This window comes from Camelina sativa, chromosome 10, assembly GCF_030686135.1.
Source record: "Camelina sativa cultivar CO46 ecotype springtype chromosome 10, ASM3068613v1".
In the NCBI taxonomy this organism is placed as follows: Eukaryota; Viridiplantae; Streptophyta; class Magnoliopsida; order Brassicales; family Brassicaceae; genus Camelina; species Camelina sativa.
The window spans coordinates 9,960,515-9,978,751 of record NC_141889.1 but is presented as its reverse complement, the minus strand read 5'-3'; the positions used below and the strand labels follow the sequence as shown (position 1 = coordinate 9,978,751).

The window sequence follows — 18,237 nt, the reverse complement described above, 5'->3', positions numbered from 1 at the left end:
TTTTTTAGAAGAATAAACAGGGTTTGTTAGCAATATATGAGAGAACGAAGGAGTGTGATGCTTGAACGAAGCAGTGTGAACGTGTGGACGCAATCCTTGGCTGCGAGGGGGTGAGAAAAAAAGAACTTTTTTCAACCGTAAGATCAACTTTCTTTTTATCTAAACCATTAGATTTTGCTATGACGTCAGTAAACCCATAAATATATATAGATTTTATTTCGGTCCTATGAACTCCTAAGTACTTCATGCTAATCTCATGTTCTTTTATGATTACATGTGTTGAATAATCAATTTTTATATTATATTATTCAAATTAAACTTAATTTTTTGGGTAGTCTAATGTTTGTAACTCTATTGAAATCTGAATTGTTAAATGATTAGATACAGCTGTGATGTTTCTATTACACTACCACGTCTAGATTCACATTTTTAAGGTAAATGATATATCCATTATATTAACGAGGGTCCTTAACTATAAGAGCATCTCAAAACAGACACTTATCCCTTCAAAATTTGAGGGGTTGTCAATTCCTACAGATCCTTAGTCCCTCAATTTTCAAGGGTTTAAATAGTGAAACCTTAAATTTGAATGTGTACTATTGAGACCTTTAAAAATTTTATTTATTTCTTTTTAGTCTTTTTAACTTTTGTAACTTTTTAACTTTTATTTATTTCTTTGTATCTTACAGCTGTAACCTTTAACTTTTGTAACTTTTGTAACTTTTTAGTCTTTACAAAAAGTTCTATTAAGTTTAATTGTTTGCACAATACTTCTATTACAAATATCTTTTAAATATAACTTTTATATCTTACAGATAGTTTTTTTTAGTTTTAATTTTTTTATATATTTCATTTTAGTCTTTATAACTTTATATCTTACAAATAGTTTTATTAAGTTTAATATATCTATATAAATTCTATTATTTGAAATATATTAAACACACTAAATTAAAAATTGAAATTATATATATATATATATCATTTATAAGCAAATTTTATACACTAATTAATCATATATGGGAGCATTATGGAAATAATTATATTGAATAAATTTATATTACATGTAATTTTATTTTATGTTTTTTGATATATATATACATATATATGTTGTTTTATCATATAAGGTATTATATCATATATGGCGAAATTTGGTTCTTCTAATGTGCTCCCTCCCTGAAAGTAATAGTTGTGTTTTAGTGTGTTTTTTTAAATAAATATCCATGTATTTTGCAATTACCTTTAATCCATGGTTTGACCTGTGTGTCATCGTAACTTCGTAAGTTATGTTTGAAATCGTAAAAGCCCGATGCTTGGGGGTATAGTTCATGGGGGTAAATCTTATTTTGTAAAATTAAATTCTTGCCATCAAGGTCACTTATGAAGGTTGTAAGATATTGTTGGTAGCTCTGTTGTCACACAATGTGTAGAAGTTTATTACTGAAATGATTAGTATTTGCAAGTTCATAATGCTATGGTTTAATTTGTACATACGTTCTCTTCAATGAGTGTGGATGCTCGTTTGTTAATAAGTTTCCTCATTTGTTTGTCCGAAACGACAAATGTGGCTGGTTTCTGTCCATCATGAACTGCAAGCTCCACCCGGTACTTTTGAGAGTCAAGTATATTGTTAGCAAGATAAATCTACTAATACATGTAAATGTTTTTCTAAATTAGTGGTGTACTCATTTGAACAATGGAAAATAAATATTATCTGTGTACCTTACAACTCCCTCCAGATTTGCCGCAATCGTTGCACTATAATAGTATTGTTCTTTTGTTCAACTTCAGCTCAGAACCTCTACATGAACGGTATGACCAACCATTTCTTTGTAACACGCCAACAACATGTGCTTTGTAGAGAAATTGAGCGTCCTGAGACTTTTAAAAGGTTTCATATTTATTTTTGTTAAATGTGCTTGTAATTTAACAACATTTACCTATCCATTTTTGTTAAGTTTTTAGTTTAGAATTATAGTTTTTTTTTAAAGGAATATCCAAAATACTGACTGTAAGCTTGCAAAAAAAGGCAAACATATTTATTTGATACAACCTCTTTGTTATTTTTATTCATACCTATTTCAATCGAACATATGTGTTTAGAATTTTTGGGCTTTTGTTTCTTTAGCACCATAGAACTTTGCCGAAAGCTTTATAAGCCAATTGCAAAACTTTGAGATATTATCATTGAGCGCATTGGGAAGTACATCACTCTCTTGATTCTTGAAGTGTCTCTTTGTACCATGCAAAAGCAATGAGATTTTTTTTTTTTTTTTTTTTTTTTGGTCAAAACAAAAGCAATGAGATTAATTAAATAAATCTCTTAGTAAGGTAATCAGGTTCAAGTTTTGAGCAAAGAACCAAAAGCCAAGGGCGTACGTATGTACCTTTACACCCGACAATGATTTTTGGTCATCATAGTTCTCTTTCATGTAGTTCTAAAGATCTCCCTGCGGTAGCCTGCTGGCTGCTGAAATATTAACAGTATTCAATATGTAGAGTCATTGGGAAAGAACTAAAACTCCTAGAAGTATCGTGTAGATTACACATATATAAATACTTGAGAACAAATCTTGAACGTATCTGGATATTTTTGGTTGGAAGCAAACGCATAACAACATAGAAGGAAGGTCATCAGTTATCAAAGAAATAAGCGTAATATTTCATGGTTAAAAAGCAGACCATACAATGTATCTGCAATCAAAAATCATCTTCCCAAATTAGTTTATCTAGATTAATATTGTCGATATTATTAGGCACAAACACTACAATGAAGTATCAAGAGAACCCTTTAGTTTCTCTTTCTAGTCGGATATTGAACCAACATAATCTTTCATAATCATATCCATGTGTCATTGGTTCTATGTCATTAAAAATAGCAGAATCAAAAAAACCCAAAACTATAAGGTATGTAAAGCTTACCAAAGCAATATTTCTTTAAAGTATTCATCAGGGAAGTCTGGAATCTGTAGCTCTCTTAACTATCTCTTCTTGATGAATATAGCTGGAATTCTCTCAATCCCTTGTCCCTTTTCACATTGATTATTTTTTGGTAGAAGCAAGACATAAATCAGTTAGAGAGTGAGAGAACGCAGCACATATAATTGCAAGAGAATGATCGGTTCAGAATTAAATGGTCTTACCGAGAATATTTGGGCAAGAAATACAGAAACTAAAGACATCTACGTTCAGTTTTTTCCTAATTAGTTGACTAACTTCCTGCAACGTTCTTGAAAGATCGGCTAAATGTTTACACCCTGAACATAAAATAGACAATGGAAAATAAGGAATTTAATGAACACAATCTCTGAAATTCAGTCAGGCCTTTTATCAACAAACAACTGATGAATAAAAACAAGTGACATAAAGAAATCCCCAAAAAAATCAATTGGGATCTCAAATTGACGCTGCTTATGGATACAAAGAAACCCCTGAATATATATTTCGGGTAAAAATCCCCGATAAAAGCTGCAAACTTTACCCAATATTGAGGCCCTGATTGGTAAATGCTGTTACTATTTTGACTTTAAAATTTTAGCTGTAGAGAATTTACCTGTTAATGTTTTGACTGTAGAAACTTTTAAAGCTGTAAACTGTTAAAATCTGATTGTTTACCAATAACTTTTTAGGCTGTAACTGTTATTTTTTTTATTATTATAAGTATTAATAATAAATATATCTTATGTCAGAAATTAACTTAATAAGATTTTAATGACAAAATAAATTTTATTAATGATAAATTAAAATTTTTAAAAATATAAATCAATGATGTATTTCATAAACTCTTTTATAGTATTATTAGTGATGATGATGAAAAAAACAAATTTATTATTGAAATGGATCTTAAAAGAAAGAGAAAAAATGAAAATAATTAATTTATAAAAATAAAATATATAAAATATTTATATATACTTTTGGATAGCTTTTAAATATAAAAAGGTGAAAGAAAAGAAAGCTTTAAAAATTATTTAATTTTAAAGCATGGGTTTTGACACTTAAAAAAGGGGAAAACAAAAAAAAGAAAAAAATAGTGACATTTAAAACTTTATAAAAAATAAAAGCCAAAAAAGTCTGATTGACAAAAAATTGGCTGTCAATAGCGAATGAGGGCGTGAATCACTTTTTAAAGTTGGAACGTTGAAATCGTCAGAGAAAAATTCCACCTTTGAGACCAAAGAAATAGAAAAATGAGAACAATATGCAGGAGGAGACAAACTAACGGATATATGGTCTACACATAGACGAATACGTTACGGCAAATGCCAAATTGGATGAAATACTCTTAATTCGCACCCGCTCTAACTGGATAACAATACTTTAAACCTTAGTAACGTACGGTAAGCTGGGTAAACCAACGGATGCATGGTCAGATGGATGTGTTGTTGCTAAGATAGTGAGAAGTGTAGTCAGGGCCGTGTCTACCCCATGGCAGAGTAGGCAAATGCCATGGGTCTATTTCAAATATTAAAAAAATTCTTTAAGCAAAAAGGTCCAATTTTTTCAAAAAAAAAAATTTATTAAAGGCTTTTAGATTTTTTAAAAATTTGACAAAAATCCCATATTTGTTTAAGATGGGGCTGAGTGTAGTGACATAAAAAAGGCAGTTAAAATTTGCAAATTTGCAAAAAAACGATTACGAGAACAGTGGAGACTAATAGAGTTGAGTTTTGAGGTTAGGATATTGTTTCTAACGAATCTGGTGAAAATGGTAATTTGGGTTGACTTAAGATGTTATGATCCTGTGGCTGACGAAATTGGTTGAAAGGAGATTTAGAGCTTCTGAACTTTGATTTTGTTGAGTGCGCCGCTTTGGTATTAAGATTTGTCACTTTCCGTCTTTAGATTTGCTTCACAAACGATTTTTCAGTTTTGTTTTCTCACGATCTCTCGTCAAGGGAGAAGATGAGACGGGGCGAGTGAGATGTTTTTAATTGTTTTTTTTTCATTTTTTAGGAAAATACACATGTCATGCTGAAAGAGAGAGTTAGCCAACTTTATTCTATGCAATAACGAGACAAAAACACAAGGACCTTGTGACAAGGTCGTGCAATAATGTTTTTTTTACTGATTAGAGATTTCACTTTTACTAAGAATAATTTTTTGACTTATTCAATTTTATAGAGATCATTTTGATTAACTCAATATATGAGTTATGATTAATAATTTTTGTTAACCCAAATGAACAGATAAAACTATATAGAATAAACCGACTTTCGAACCGACCCGAACCGAATTTTTTTTGGGGTCTACTCGGTGGGATTTTTTAAAAACCAAATTTTTCTTAAACCGAATAATCCTACCTGAATAACCCGGTTAAACGGAACGTCCAGGACTAGAAAAAAGAAAAAAAAAACTTTCCTTAAGAGTAAAGAAACTGTAAAAGTTGGAAGGTTTTGACAAGTTTTATGTAAAAGTAAAACACAACACAACACAACACATTCAAATATTATTATTACATGTGAAGGGGCTTTCCCTTTCCGACACCACAAATAAAGAAAGTAACCGACCCAAGCCCAAATAAAAGCGAACCGGGTCAAACTAAAACAGATAATTCAGAAAACCCTAAATTTCAGCTATTTTTTTGCTTCATTTTGGGCAAAAGCGTAACTCTCAGGTGCGTGTGCTCTCCGCTGGCTCCTTAGAAGAATCGGCACACGCTTTTTCATTTCAATCAAACCTCTACCCTCGATCCGAATCTCTCAATTATCTCAGGTACTTATATTTATATCCTTTTCTTCTTCGATTGGAGATTTGGATTTCATTTCAGGTGATTTTCCGATATGTCACCGATTTACAAGTTTTGGGTGTTCTTTTCTTTTTGTTTTGTTCTCGATTTACTTATCAGATGAGTATGAGTTCTTACATCTGGAATTGTATTGAAAGTGTTTGGATTTGTTGTTTTCTATCTCTTGATTGTATTGAAAGTGTCTAACTTTGTGTGTTGTATAGATATATGTGGGCGAATTTTACAATTCATATTCACACTTTTTCTTTATAAATTCGATTCACCCTTTTATTCCAAGTATTGAATTTGTTTTCCAAGCTTGAGTTTAAGGTTATCTTGATTCTAATTTTTTTTGCATGTCAATTAATCCTTTCAGGATTGTTATTATTATTATCTTGGGGTAATCAAGTTAGCTCTATAATTGTTTCCTATGTAGTTTCATTTCGTGCCTTTTCCTAAGCGTGATGTCTCCATTTTGGTAGATTTTCTAATAATAGTTATACTAGTTATCATAGTGGTGGCAAATGGTTTGTGCAGACTACCAATTTTGTATTTTTTTTCTATCATATTGTGTATACATATGTTGCATCTTCCTCAGGCAGTTAAACTATAGATTTCATGTATTTTGTAGATCCCTTGAGAGATGGCAGATCGATTGACACGTATTGCTATTGTGAGTTCAGACCGTTGCAAGCCAAAGAAATGTCGCCAAGAGTGCAAGAAGAGTTGTCCTGTGGTCAAGACAGGTCTATATTCTTATCCAAATATGAATTTATGGTCTTGCGTATAGTAAGAGTTATTTATTATCACTGTACTATAGTTGATTGGCTATGTCATGTGTGTCTCACGAATTAGTACAGAGAGGATTCGTTAGCTTGTCGTTCTTACTTGAAGTTTTTGTTGGAACTTTACAAATTTCGTTGCCACTGATGTATCAACTTGCCTTTATCTTAGGGAAACTTTGTATTGAGGTGACTGTTGGTTCCAAGCTTGCTTTTATCTCAGAGGAGTTATGCATTGGTTGCGGTATTTGTGTGAAGGTATGTATGCATAGGCTCTTTACAGTATCAAATTTGCCTTTTGGAAATGTTTCCAAAACTGGGATGCTAAATGTTCTCTGCTGTTGCACAATTACAGAAATGCCCATTTGAAGCCATTCAGATTATCAATCTTCCGAGAGACTTGGAGAAAGATACAACCCATCGTTATGGGCCAAACACTTTTAAGTTGCACAGGTTTGTTTAGCTATTCTTTTCCTGGAATATTGACCCCTCTTCTAGTTTAGACAATTAAATCTCTGTCATTACTTCTAGGCTCCCAGTTCCAAGGCCGGGGCAGGTGCTAGGGTTGGTTGGAACAAATGGTATTGGAAAATCAACTGCTCTGAAAATTTTGGCTGGAAAGCTCAAACCTAATTTGGGCCGTTTCACTGTAATAGCCTCTCTTGAATTTCTATATTTATGTATTCGAGATTGCGTCTCTTTCCTAGTCGATGTATTCTTATGTTTCCTCTTGAACAGAGTCCTCCAGACTGGCAAGAAATCTTGACTCACTTCCGTGGGTCAGAACTTCAGAACTACTTCACCCGTATTCTTGAAGATAATCTAAAGGTATAATTGAAACTGATCCTATTATTTGTCTCCATGACGTAGCTAGGTATTATTTAATGGTTCAAGCAGCTCAATAGTTCTGATATCATGTGCATGGCAGGCCATTATAAAGCCTCAATATGTTGACCACATCCCAAAAGCTGTTCGAGGCAATGTTGGAGAGGTCCTTGACCAGAAGGATGAGAGAGGTAAGAAGGCAGAGCTCTGTGCTGATCTGGAGCTGAACCAGGTCATTGACCGTGATGTTGAGAATTTATCTGGGGGTGAGCTGCAGAGGTTTGCAATCGCTGTTGTTGCCATACAACATGCAGAGATTTACATGTTTGATGAACCATCTAGTTACCTCGATGTTAAGCAAAGACTCAAAGCTGCTCAAGTTGTTCGTTCTCTACTGAGGCCTAATAGGTTTGGTTTTTCCAACTTCTGATATATATTTTTTAGAAAAATTAGCTACTAACAGTATTTTCTTTCTTCCAGCTACGTCATTGTTGTGGAGCATGATCTCAGTGTTCTTGATTACTTGTCGGATTTCATTTGCTGTCTTTATGGGAAACCAGGAGCCTATGGTGTGGTGACTCTCCCTTTCTCTGTTAGAGAAGGAATCAACATTTTCTTGGCTGGGTTTGTTCCTACAGAAAATTTACGTTTTAGAGATGAATCTTTGACCTTCAAGGTAAACTTTTATTTGTATTGTGAAGAGGCAAAGTTATCTTACAAAGGGAGTCAATATTGTTCCTTAATGGCTTTTCTTTTGTTCGAAGGTTGCTGAGACTCCACAAGAAAGTGCTGAAGAAATTCAGTCGTACGCTAGGTACAAGTACCCCACAATGACCAAAACTCAAGGAAACTTCAGGTTGAGAGTGTCAGAAGGTGAATTCACCGACTCTCAGATTATTGTCATGCTTGGGGAGAATGGTACTGGGAAGACAACATTTATTCGTATGCTGGTACTCTCTTCCTCCATGATATGTTCTCTTGTGGTTTGAGTTTCAGAAAGTACTGTACTCCTAAAGTTATATTATTGGTAATATCTGTAGGCGGGTTTATTGAAACCTGATGATACAGAAGGACCAGAAAGAGAGATACCAGAATTCAATGTTTCGTACAAGCCACAAAAGATCAGCCCAAAGTTTCAGAATTCAGTTAGACACTTGCTACATCAAAAGATTCGAGATTCTTACATGCATCCTCAATTTGTGTCGGATGTGATGAAACCACTTCAGATTGAGCAGTTGATGGATCAAGAAGTTGTCAATCTCTCAGGAGGGGAGCTGCAAAGGGTTGCATTAGCTCTGTGCCTTGGCAAGGTGAGTATTTTGTTTTAAAAAGTCTATAGTATATGGCTGTTTGTCTTTTTCTCAGTGATCTCATGTATTTTATGAATCACTGCAGCCTGCGGATATATACCTGATTGATGAGCCAAGTGCATATCTCGATTCGGAGCAACGTATCGTGGCTTCTAAAGTCATTAAGCGATTTATTCTCCACGCAAAGAAAACTGCATTTATAGTCGAGCATGACTTTATAATGGCGACCTATTTGGCAGACCGAGTCATTGTGTATGAAGGACAACCATCTATTGATTGTACTGCAAATTGTCCTCAATCACTCCTCAGTGGAATGAATCTCTTCCTATCTGTAAGTCTCCTATTTTTCTCTGAGTTCCACCGTTTGTAGCAAGAAAGAAAGGGAAGAAAGCAGTTTTGATGCTAATAATTTCCATTTATGTCTTTTGTTACATTGCAGCATCTGAACATCACATTCAGACGAGATCCCACCAATTTCAGACCAAGGATCAACAAATTAGAGTCGACCAAGGACAGGGAGCAAAAGAACGCTGGCTCATACTACTACTTGGATGATTAGGACAACTACCACGAGGTTGGTAGTCTCTAAAATCCAATCATGTCTTATATTAATCACAACATTTGATGGAAACAGTATCTGAAATGTTTATTTTCTCTTCATTTCCTTTATGGATTCACAGAATATAGGGCATGATCTGGATAAACATTGTGCACCAGAATGGCTTTTGCTCAGAGGAAGTTGATCTATGAGCTCGGGATATTTTGTGCAGCCATCTGTTTTCCGAGTGCACTAGCAGATGTTTTTTTTCTGGTCAAGCTTATGATTGTTGTTTCATCAGTTTTGCTTCCACGTTTTCCGACTACAGCTTTTATTAAGTGAGCAATAAAAGTTTCAGAATCTTTTAACCTTGTTTTTGCTTTTGTATTTCCTGAGTTGTATGCTTTCAACAATTACAGTGATGTTATTACTTGGATTTTACAAGGAATTTATTGCCTATTGTTATGTTATTTTCTTGCTACTCATACAGCCTCTAAACTATTCACTGATATAGGAGAGAACGTGAAACACTATCTAACACCAACATCAATAATACTGTAACCAGGGAGCTTCTTCAAATTATTATCCTCCACCATCTTCCGTAGCCGTACGGCTTCATCCCAACTTCCCAACCCAACATAAGTATTCGATAAGGAGATATAGTAAGATGCATTGTCTGGTTCCATTTCAAACAAAACTTCTGCAACTTCTTTTCCCAACTTTGTGTCCCCATGATAGTTACAAGCGCTCAACAAAGCTCCCCATACACCTGCCTTTTGTGGCTCACCAATACTTGTAATGAACTCATAAGCTTCTCTTAGCTTCCCTGCCCGGCCAAACATGTCAACAATGCAAACCCAATGCTCGGTAACTGGTTTAACCCCGAATTTTTCCTCCATTTGGTTGTAATATCTTAGACCTTCATCAATAAACCCAGAGTGGCTGCAAGCTGACAGTATGCTTATGAAAGTGCTCTTGTTTGGTTCCATCCCTGACTTACTACTACTTAATTCCTTGAATAACTCCATTGCCTTCTCTCCCATTCCATGGAATCCATATGCAGATATTACCGAGTTCCAAGCCGAAATTGATTTCACCCCTGAATTTTTAAACACTTTCATGCCGGTTTCTAACATCCCGCAGCTACTGTACATGTCCACAAGTGCTGCACTGACAAAAGGGTTAGCTTGAAACCCACGACGAATGAGATGACAGTGTGCCTGCATACCATACCTTGTTGACCCGAGCTGAGTGGAGGCAGACAGAAGACCAACAAATGTGATCTCGTTTGGCTCCAACTTGAGGTTTCTGAAGAGTTGAAATACTTCTCGTCCTGCTTTGTTCTGGGACAAAGCTGATATCACACAGTTCCAGGAACACAAGTTAGGGTCAAAGATCAAGCCAAAGACCTTCACTGCACTCTCAATGTCTTTACATCTACCATACATGGTGATCAATGTGTTCTGCAGTTGGGTGTCCGCTTCTCTCAGAATTTTAATAGCTAGACCATGAAAGCACCTTCCTTGTAAGATCAGTCCGAGGTTTCCACTAGCCGATATAGTACCCAGAAGAGTAATCAAGTCATGACGAATTTTCCCTTCACGACTCATTGCTTGAAACGCTCTCAATGAATCTAAATGGTGACCATTTGAGGCACAGCCATAGATAACAGAGTTCCAAGATGTGAGATCCCTTGTATCGGATATCGCCTCTAACAGCAGGAATGCTGAAGTTAAGTCCCCGCAACCGATGTACATGTTTATTACTGAATTAGCCGAAAGGATATTATCCCCAAACCCTAACTTTTGCAGCCAACAGTGGACTGATTTGCCAAAGATGAGAGAATTAGAGGAATCACAAGACGTAAGAATTGCCAACACAGTTGACAAGCTAAACTTTGAACAAGAATACTCACTAACAACTTCCTTGAACAGATTCTTAGCTTCTTGTGTAAACCCGTTTTGCGCAAAAGCAGATATCATTGAGTTGCACGAAACCAAGTCTCGATTTGTTGTTGTCTTGAACAACAACTTAGCCTGACTTGTTAAGCCACATTTACCGTACATATCAATAATGCTGTTTATTACTTCTAATGCTCTAGATTGCATTTCTCTGCGAACCGTATAACCATGAACTGCTCTTCCCTCTCGTGGCAAACATAAATCACCGCATATTGAAATTATTGTAACCACAGTGGCGATATCAGGCTGAATCTTAACCACTGATTGCATTTCCTTCAAAATACCAAATGCTTCTTGAAACAATCCGTTTGCAGCAAACCCACTAAGGACTGAATTCCAAGAAATCACATCCTTGCACAATAATTCTTCAAACACAGTTTCTGCAGCCTCGATATCTCCACATTTTGAGTACATCGAAATGATCGAGTTGGCCACAGAGACATGAGCTTCTAGGCTATAACCTGATTTTATAACCAACCCGTGGAAGGATTCACCTAGAGAAAGGTCCTCAAGAGAACCACAAGCTGAGATAACGCATGAAAAAGTCACATTATCAGCTTCTTGTCCCAAACCACACATCGATATGAAGTACTTCAATGATTTCTTCGGATGACCATTTGCAAGACATTTAGTCAAGATCGTGTTCCAAGAAACAATGTCTCGATGCTCCATATGTGCAAACACACTCTCTGCGGAGCTCAAGTCTTGACCTTTTGCATATAGATTCATCAATGCATTGCACAAGTTAGAATCAGAAACCGAACCAGTCTCAATTGCTAAACAATGAACCATTGGACATTTGTTCGAAAGATGTAGACTAGATAACGCGGAAGCTGCAAGTAAAAGAGTTGTCGAATCAAACTCAGTTCCTTTCTGAATCATCTCAACGAACAATCCAACAGCTTCAATGTAACGACCATTTTGATTCAGAGCAGTGATCATACTGTTCCAAACAATCACATCTTTGACTCTCAGTTCACCAAACAGACCCAAAGAAGACACCAAGTCCCCTGTTCTACCGTAAAGCGTCAGAAGCTGTGATGATACAGGCAAATCTAGTAGAAACCCACACTTCAAAGCAAAACAATGGACACTCCTTGGAGTCTCAGTCTCTGTTCTCATCATGGAGGATCTAAGTACATCTCGCAAGAACACAAAGCTCGAATCCACCTTCCTGTTCTCTCTCTTGGGCAATTCGTCGAGCATGTTGTAGTCAACAGAAGTAACCGGAGACAAAACAGAGGAAGTGAAGTGTCGGTCATATTTTCTCTTACTAATTGAAGAATAACAGCCGGAAAGAGAATTCCGGCGAGGAACTAAGTGCGTAAGAGGGTAGATTATATGACCGGAGCAACAAATTCTCAGTTTTTCCGGGGAAATCGTAAGATATCTTACCATCACAAACAACACATCGGCGGTTTCCCGGCGCCGGTTATAGCATTATCAATTACGAATTGGGTCTTTTTATTGGGCCTTAGTTACCTTAGTCCTTATTGGGCTTTTCTCAAAATAAAATAGTGTCTTAAACTTATGTGATCAATGGATTAAGTAGACAAGTACACTTTGTTTAACATTTTGTTTTTTTTTGTGTGAATGTCGTTTTGCATTTTCATTCCAGTTCTACAAAACGAAAGCCTTTTTTCATGTTTAATTAACTATTATAGTGTATTTTTTAAAAAAATAGAATAAGCATAGGCTTATTCAAAAATAGATATTTACGTAATTTAAAAAATAATAATACTGTACTGGTCTTCCAGATCCGTACTGTACCCGTTACGTCTCCCGAAAGCATAGGCTTATTCAATGTTTCGTGTTCCCGACAGTATAAACAATGATCACTTTTTCGATATGAAAAAAAAAAAATCATTTGATCAATACGCATTAACTGCATGTTTAACTGGTACAGTACATGTTGTTTCTTAATACACATTGACTTTGTTATTTTGACTTTTCATAATCAATCATCAATGTACGTATGCGTACATCAGCTTTCGTGCTCATCAAATTAAACCTAACTACGTGTCGGTGTCGGCGTGTTGCCCATGTTTATTATTAGGGTTAAGCTTCTTCTGTTTTTTTTACTAAAGTCAAACTAACATTATTGTTAATTATGATCACCATGTATTGAAAATTATGATGTTCATGAATTTTATATTAACATGCGAACGTTCTTAAAAATAGAGGGGTTATGTGATTCTAGATTGGTAATGCTTGAGCATGTGAACTTTGTCATGTTTAGAATAATATCTGACTTAGATGATTCTCTGATTGATTAGATCAATGTTTTGATAATATTTGACTAATAAAAACTAAGAACGTTCAAAGTCTTTTTGACCACTGATGAAGTAATTTTTTAAGCTAATTTTTAAGTTAATTTGTTATGAGTCATGACGATCGACTGTTTTGTAGTATTAATTAAGTTTTGCAATAATACATATGACGGTATGATTAAGTTTTACGATTGATCAGCTTATTATAATTAAATTTAATCGACATATAATATACTAAGTGCAATAATTAGATATGCGTTGACAAAAAATGTAGAGTAAATATATAATGATTATACTTCATAACGACGTGTTCGTACTCTTATTATAAAATCTAATTAAAGCAATGCAAGACAAATTGTAGTAAAACCATATCGGTAGGCATGTGGATGAATATTGCTTATTATATTATATATTAAGAGTATGCTATTGACGGGAAAATGATTTAAACAGTAATGTAATTAAAAATTTAGATATATTGGAGTATTGGACCAATCAGTGGTTAATTACTTATAGTCACAAGTTAGCTAGGTAAATCAAATTAGCTAAATGTCTAAAGGCTGATATCAACTTGTACCCGAATTGCTGCGTACTTTATGTATTGATATTAACTTTCGGAAAAATGTCATTAAAATCCCGCATTTCGTTGATTTAAATCATGAAGTCTGAAAATGTTGAAACAAATCATCAACCTTTTATTGACTTATATTTAAATCACGAAGTCTTGCTGATTTCGCCGTTTGAAGCACATCGTTAACTGGCCAAACGGAGATATTAAACAGGGTTTATTATCTGTTAAACAGTTCCATTAGTTATCATTAAAACATCGTTATTTCCTTTAATATAATCCCTAAATCGAACATTCATCACAAAATCCCCAAAATCACGAACCCTAATTTGCGATTCCTCCTTGGATCTTCTCTTCGGATGGAACCGATGACTAAGGAAAAGAAGCTTTCACCGCGTCGTCCTAAACGGAAGAGGCCCGATAAGATGGAGAAACATCTGCGCACGGGGCTATTGCAAAAGAGTCGAATGCTCACGATTCGACTGATCCCAATTTGACCGCTCATGAATTGGGTGATGGTTCAGGTTCTACAATTATTCTGTATAATTGTGTTCCTCTTCCCTTAGAAAAGCGTGATTCGTGTCCTTTTGAAGATTTAGGTGCTCAAAGTGGAGATGATTGTGATGTGGTTGGCGATGAAGATTGTGATGATGTTGGATACGAGGCTGCTGAAGAGGAAGAGGGTAACCAGGATGATAGAAACCAAGTCTTTGAAGAAGAAGATGGAAACCGTGTTGGTGTAGAAGAACTATTTTGCGAGGACTTCGAAGCAGAGTTTGGAGAGGGTGCGAGAGAAGAGGAAGACGAGACTGATAACGACAGTGGAGATGATATCTTTGATGACGAGAAGATACCTGACCCTTTGTCAGAAAGTGAAGACCAAGATAATGGCCAAGGCGAGGATAATGAAGACCATGTAGAAGTCGAAGATCCTGAAGTGCAGCTCGAGTTGGGGAAAACATTTAGTTCACCAGAGGAGTTCAAGATAGTTGTGCTCAGGTATTCCCTGAAGACTAGATATGCCATTAAGCTGTATAGATCGCAGTCTTTGAAGATTGGTGCAAAATGTGCTAATACTGATCCTAAGGTCAAGTGTTTGTGGAGATGCTACTGCTCTTACAATAAGAAGAAACACAAGATGCAAATAAAGGTATACGAGAGTAAGCATGTATGTGTGAGATCAGGGTACAATCACATGTTAAAGCGAGGAACGATAGCTTGGTTGTTTGCGGATAGGTTGAGACAGAATCCAAAGATCAGACCGAGAGAGATGCAAGCAGAGATTAAGAGAGAATACAATCTAGAAGTTAGTGAAGAGCAATGTTCTAAGGCAAAGACAAAAGTGAGGCGAGAAGCAAAGGCTGGTCATCAAGAGCATTTCTTACGGATATGGGATTATCAAGCAGAGATTAAGAGATCAAATCCAGGAACTGTTTTTGTGATTGCGACTATTTCTGGTCCGATAGTTGGGAGCTTACTAAGGTTCTATCGGTTATTTGTATGTTTTAAATCACAAAGGGATACTTGGAAGGAGACATGTAGACCCATCATCGGAGTAGATGGTGCCTTTCTGAAATGGGACATCAAGGGATATCTCTTGGTTGCTGTTGGAAGAGATGGAGACAATAGGATAGTTCCACTTGCTTGGGCAGTGGTTGAGATAGAGAATGATGACAATTGAGATTGGTTCATGAGATTACTCTCTACTTCATTGGGGCTTGAGGATGGAAGAAAGATAGCTATTATTTTTGACAAACAATTGGTTAGTAAATTTTGTTTAATGTGTTTTGATCAATCGGTTATTATAATGTGTTTAATGTTTTTTCATCAATCATTTGTAGGGTCTTGTTAAAGCCATAAAGAACGTTCTCCCACAAGCTGAGCATCGTCTATGTGCTAAACATATCATGGAGAATTGGAAGAAAGACAGCCATGATTTGCAACTGCAGCGTATGTTCTGGAAGATTGCACGTAGCTACACCACTGGACAATATGCTAAACATATGGAGGCGTTGCAGAAGTATAACCCAGGTGCATTTAATTCTCTTCTACGCACCAGTCCGATGACATGGTCTAGAGCCTTCTTCAGAGTAGGTACGCATTGCAATGATAACTTGAACAACCTCAGTGAGTCTTTTCATAGAACCATACGCCAAGCTAGGAGGAAGCCTTTACTAGAAATGCTTGAGGATATAAGGAGGCAATGTATGGTGCGGAATGAGAAGAGGCATATCATTGCAGGAAGATTGAAGACAAGGTTCACTAAGAGAGCTCATTTGGAGATAGAACGTATGATAGGAAAGGTCTCAGTTTTGCATCAGAAGCATGGCTAGGGACAATCAACATGAGGTAGAGTTGCATAATGAGACTTATTCTGTTGATATGAATGCGCTTACCTGTGGATGCATTAAGTGGCAGATGACTGGTATTCCTTGTGTCCATGCTGCTTCTGTGATCATAGCTAAGAAACAGAAAGTTCAAGATTATGTTGTTGACTGGTACACAACAAGAATGTGGCGGGCAACCTATAAAGATGGTATTAAGCCTGTTCAAGGTCAGTTGGAATGGCCTCGAATGAACAGATTGGGAGTCTTGCCACCACCATGGAGGAAAAGAAATCCGGGTCGACCAAATAACCATGCTAGGAGAAAAGGGATGTATGAAAGTGCATCTTCATCAAGCAACACACGAGTGGCAAACAACGGAAGAGTCATGACTTGTAGCAACTGTAAACAAGAAGGACACAATAGGTTATCTTATATAAACCCGACTGTTGAAGCTCCAGCTGCAAGACCAAGGGGTCGTCCAAGGAAGAATCAGGTTTGTTGTATTCATATTTTGTTCGATGTGATGATTAGGACTTATACATTTTTATGACTTACGACTTATCACTTGTAAATTTTTGAATCAGGAACCAAGGAATGTATTGTTTGGCCAAGGACAAACATGAGAACAAGGCTCTCAAGGACCAGCTTCACAACCAGCTTTACAACCAGCTTTACAACCAGCTTCACAACCATCTATTGGAGGATCACAAGGAGGAGCAGAACCCTTACAGAGGAGGCAAACAACACAGAGGAGGGCATCAACACGGAGGAGGGCTTCAACACAGACGAGTGCATCAACCCAGTGGGAAGCTCCTGAAGCTCCACCGCATACACAAGGACTAAGAAGTTGGAGTCCATGGTTTGAATGCTCTAGATAAGCTGTTGCAGTTTGCGGGTGTTTAAGTTTTTTGGTGTATTGGCTTCCATGTTTTTGGTTGTGTTTTGTTTTGTTGTCTAAACATGGATGTGTCTAAACATGGATGTGTTTTGTTTTTTTTGTCTAAACATGGGTTTGATGCTTTGGTTTGTTGCTAGACATGGATGTGTTTTCTTTTGTTGTCTAAACATGGATGCTGTTTCAAGTTAAATTCTTACTTTGTTCTTGTGTTGATTCTTAAACATACAAACCCGAATGGAGAAAGTTTGTTGAATTCATACCAAAGATACACATACAAACCATTCTCTTTTGGCATCAAATACTAAACATACATACCATTACACCAAACAAAACAAACACACTCATCAAGGAACACACACTAATAACCGAGAACAAACTTCATTTGCTGTGCTTTACCAATCACTAGGTAAGCAATGCCAATTGAGACAACACAAAACACACTTTCAATAACGTTTTGAACTTGCGGATTTCCACTTTGCTTCACAATGCTTCTTCCTTCAACTCTAGTAAAGCAGCAGTCAACTCATTAACCTGGGATTTCGTTTTCACGATCTCATTCGCCATAAGTCCTACTTTTGGTAATGCATCTTCAACTTCCTCATACACCGCCTCCTCGACCCACTTAAACAAGTGTCCCTGTTGCAAAAACAAACACCATTACTTACCATTGCACATATAATTAACATTGAACATACCAATGACTACTTACATCTCTTTTGTTTGTCCACTAGCTTGGATCTCTTTTGGTTAAACAACGGAAGAACGGTCGACCAGGATTTTCTTCGGTTCTCGATGTAAAGATCCTCACACCGGCTCCACAAATGCACTTGGATGGCACTCCACGGTTGGACGAAGCAACCACCGATGTCTCCGAGCTAGAACTCATCTGAATCGAAAATTAGGGTTCGTGATTTTGGGGATTTTGTGATTTTGGGGATTTTGTGAGGAATGTTCAATTAGATTAAAGGAGATAACGACGAACTAACAGAACTGTTTAACAGATAATAAACCCCGTTTAATATCTCCGTTTGGCCAGTTA

The 18,237-nt window shown here is 36.2% G+C and overlaps 1 protein-coding gene and 3 pseudogenes across 3 annotated transcripts; 2 read left to right on the top strand and 2 right to left on the bottom strand.

Moving 5' to 3' along the window:
• Positions 1-5,479: 5,479 nt before the first annotated feature.
• Positions 5,480-9,647, top strand: LOC104720243 (ABC transporter E family member 2). 2 transcript variants are annotated; one of them, XM_087469527.1, is made up of 13 exons: positions 5,480-5,709; positions 6,354-6,468; positions 6,677-6,762; positions 6,860-6,957; positions 7,036-7,153; positions 7,243-7,332; positions 7,433-7,737; positions 7,810-8,005; positions 8,094-8,279; positions 8,370-8,639; positions 8,725-8,970; positions 9,079-9,213; positions 9,320-9,647. In XM_087469527.1, the coding sequence occupies exons 2-12, from the start codon at positions 6,366-6,368 to the stop codon at positions 9,196-9,198; spliced, it is 1,818 nt and encodes a 605-aa protein (XP_087325653.1). In that variant the 5' UTR covers positions 5,480-5,709; positions 6,354-6,365; the 3' UTR covers positions 9,199-9,213; positions 9,320-9,647. The 2 variants fall into 2 exon arrangements, with proteins under 2 accessions (XP_087325653.1, XP_087325654.1); XM_087469528.1 differs by having other exon boundaries at positions 5,547-5,764.
• Positions 9,530-12,595, bottom strand: LOC104718392 (pentatricopeptide repeat-containing protein At4g19220, mitochondrial pseudogene; annotated as a pseudogene). Its single transcript, XR_015568703.1, has one exon. The product of XR_015568703.1 is annotated as a pentatricopeptide repeat-containing protein At4g19220, mitochondrial pseudogene (transcript).
• A 1,746-nt stretch (positions 12,596-14,341) lies between these two features.
• On the top strand, positions 14,342-16,923 carry LOC104720242 (uncharacterized; annotated as a pseudogene).
• Positions 16,924-16,934: 11 nt separating this feature from the next.
• Positions 16,935-18,084, bottom strand: LOC109126828 (uncharacterized protein At1g43920, Chloroplastic-like; annotated as a pseudogene).
• Between the last annotated feature and the right edge of the window lie 153 nt (positions 18,085-18,237).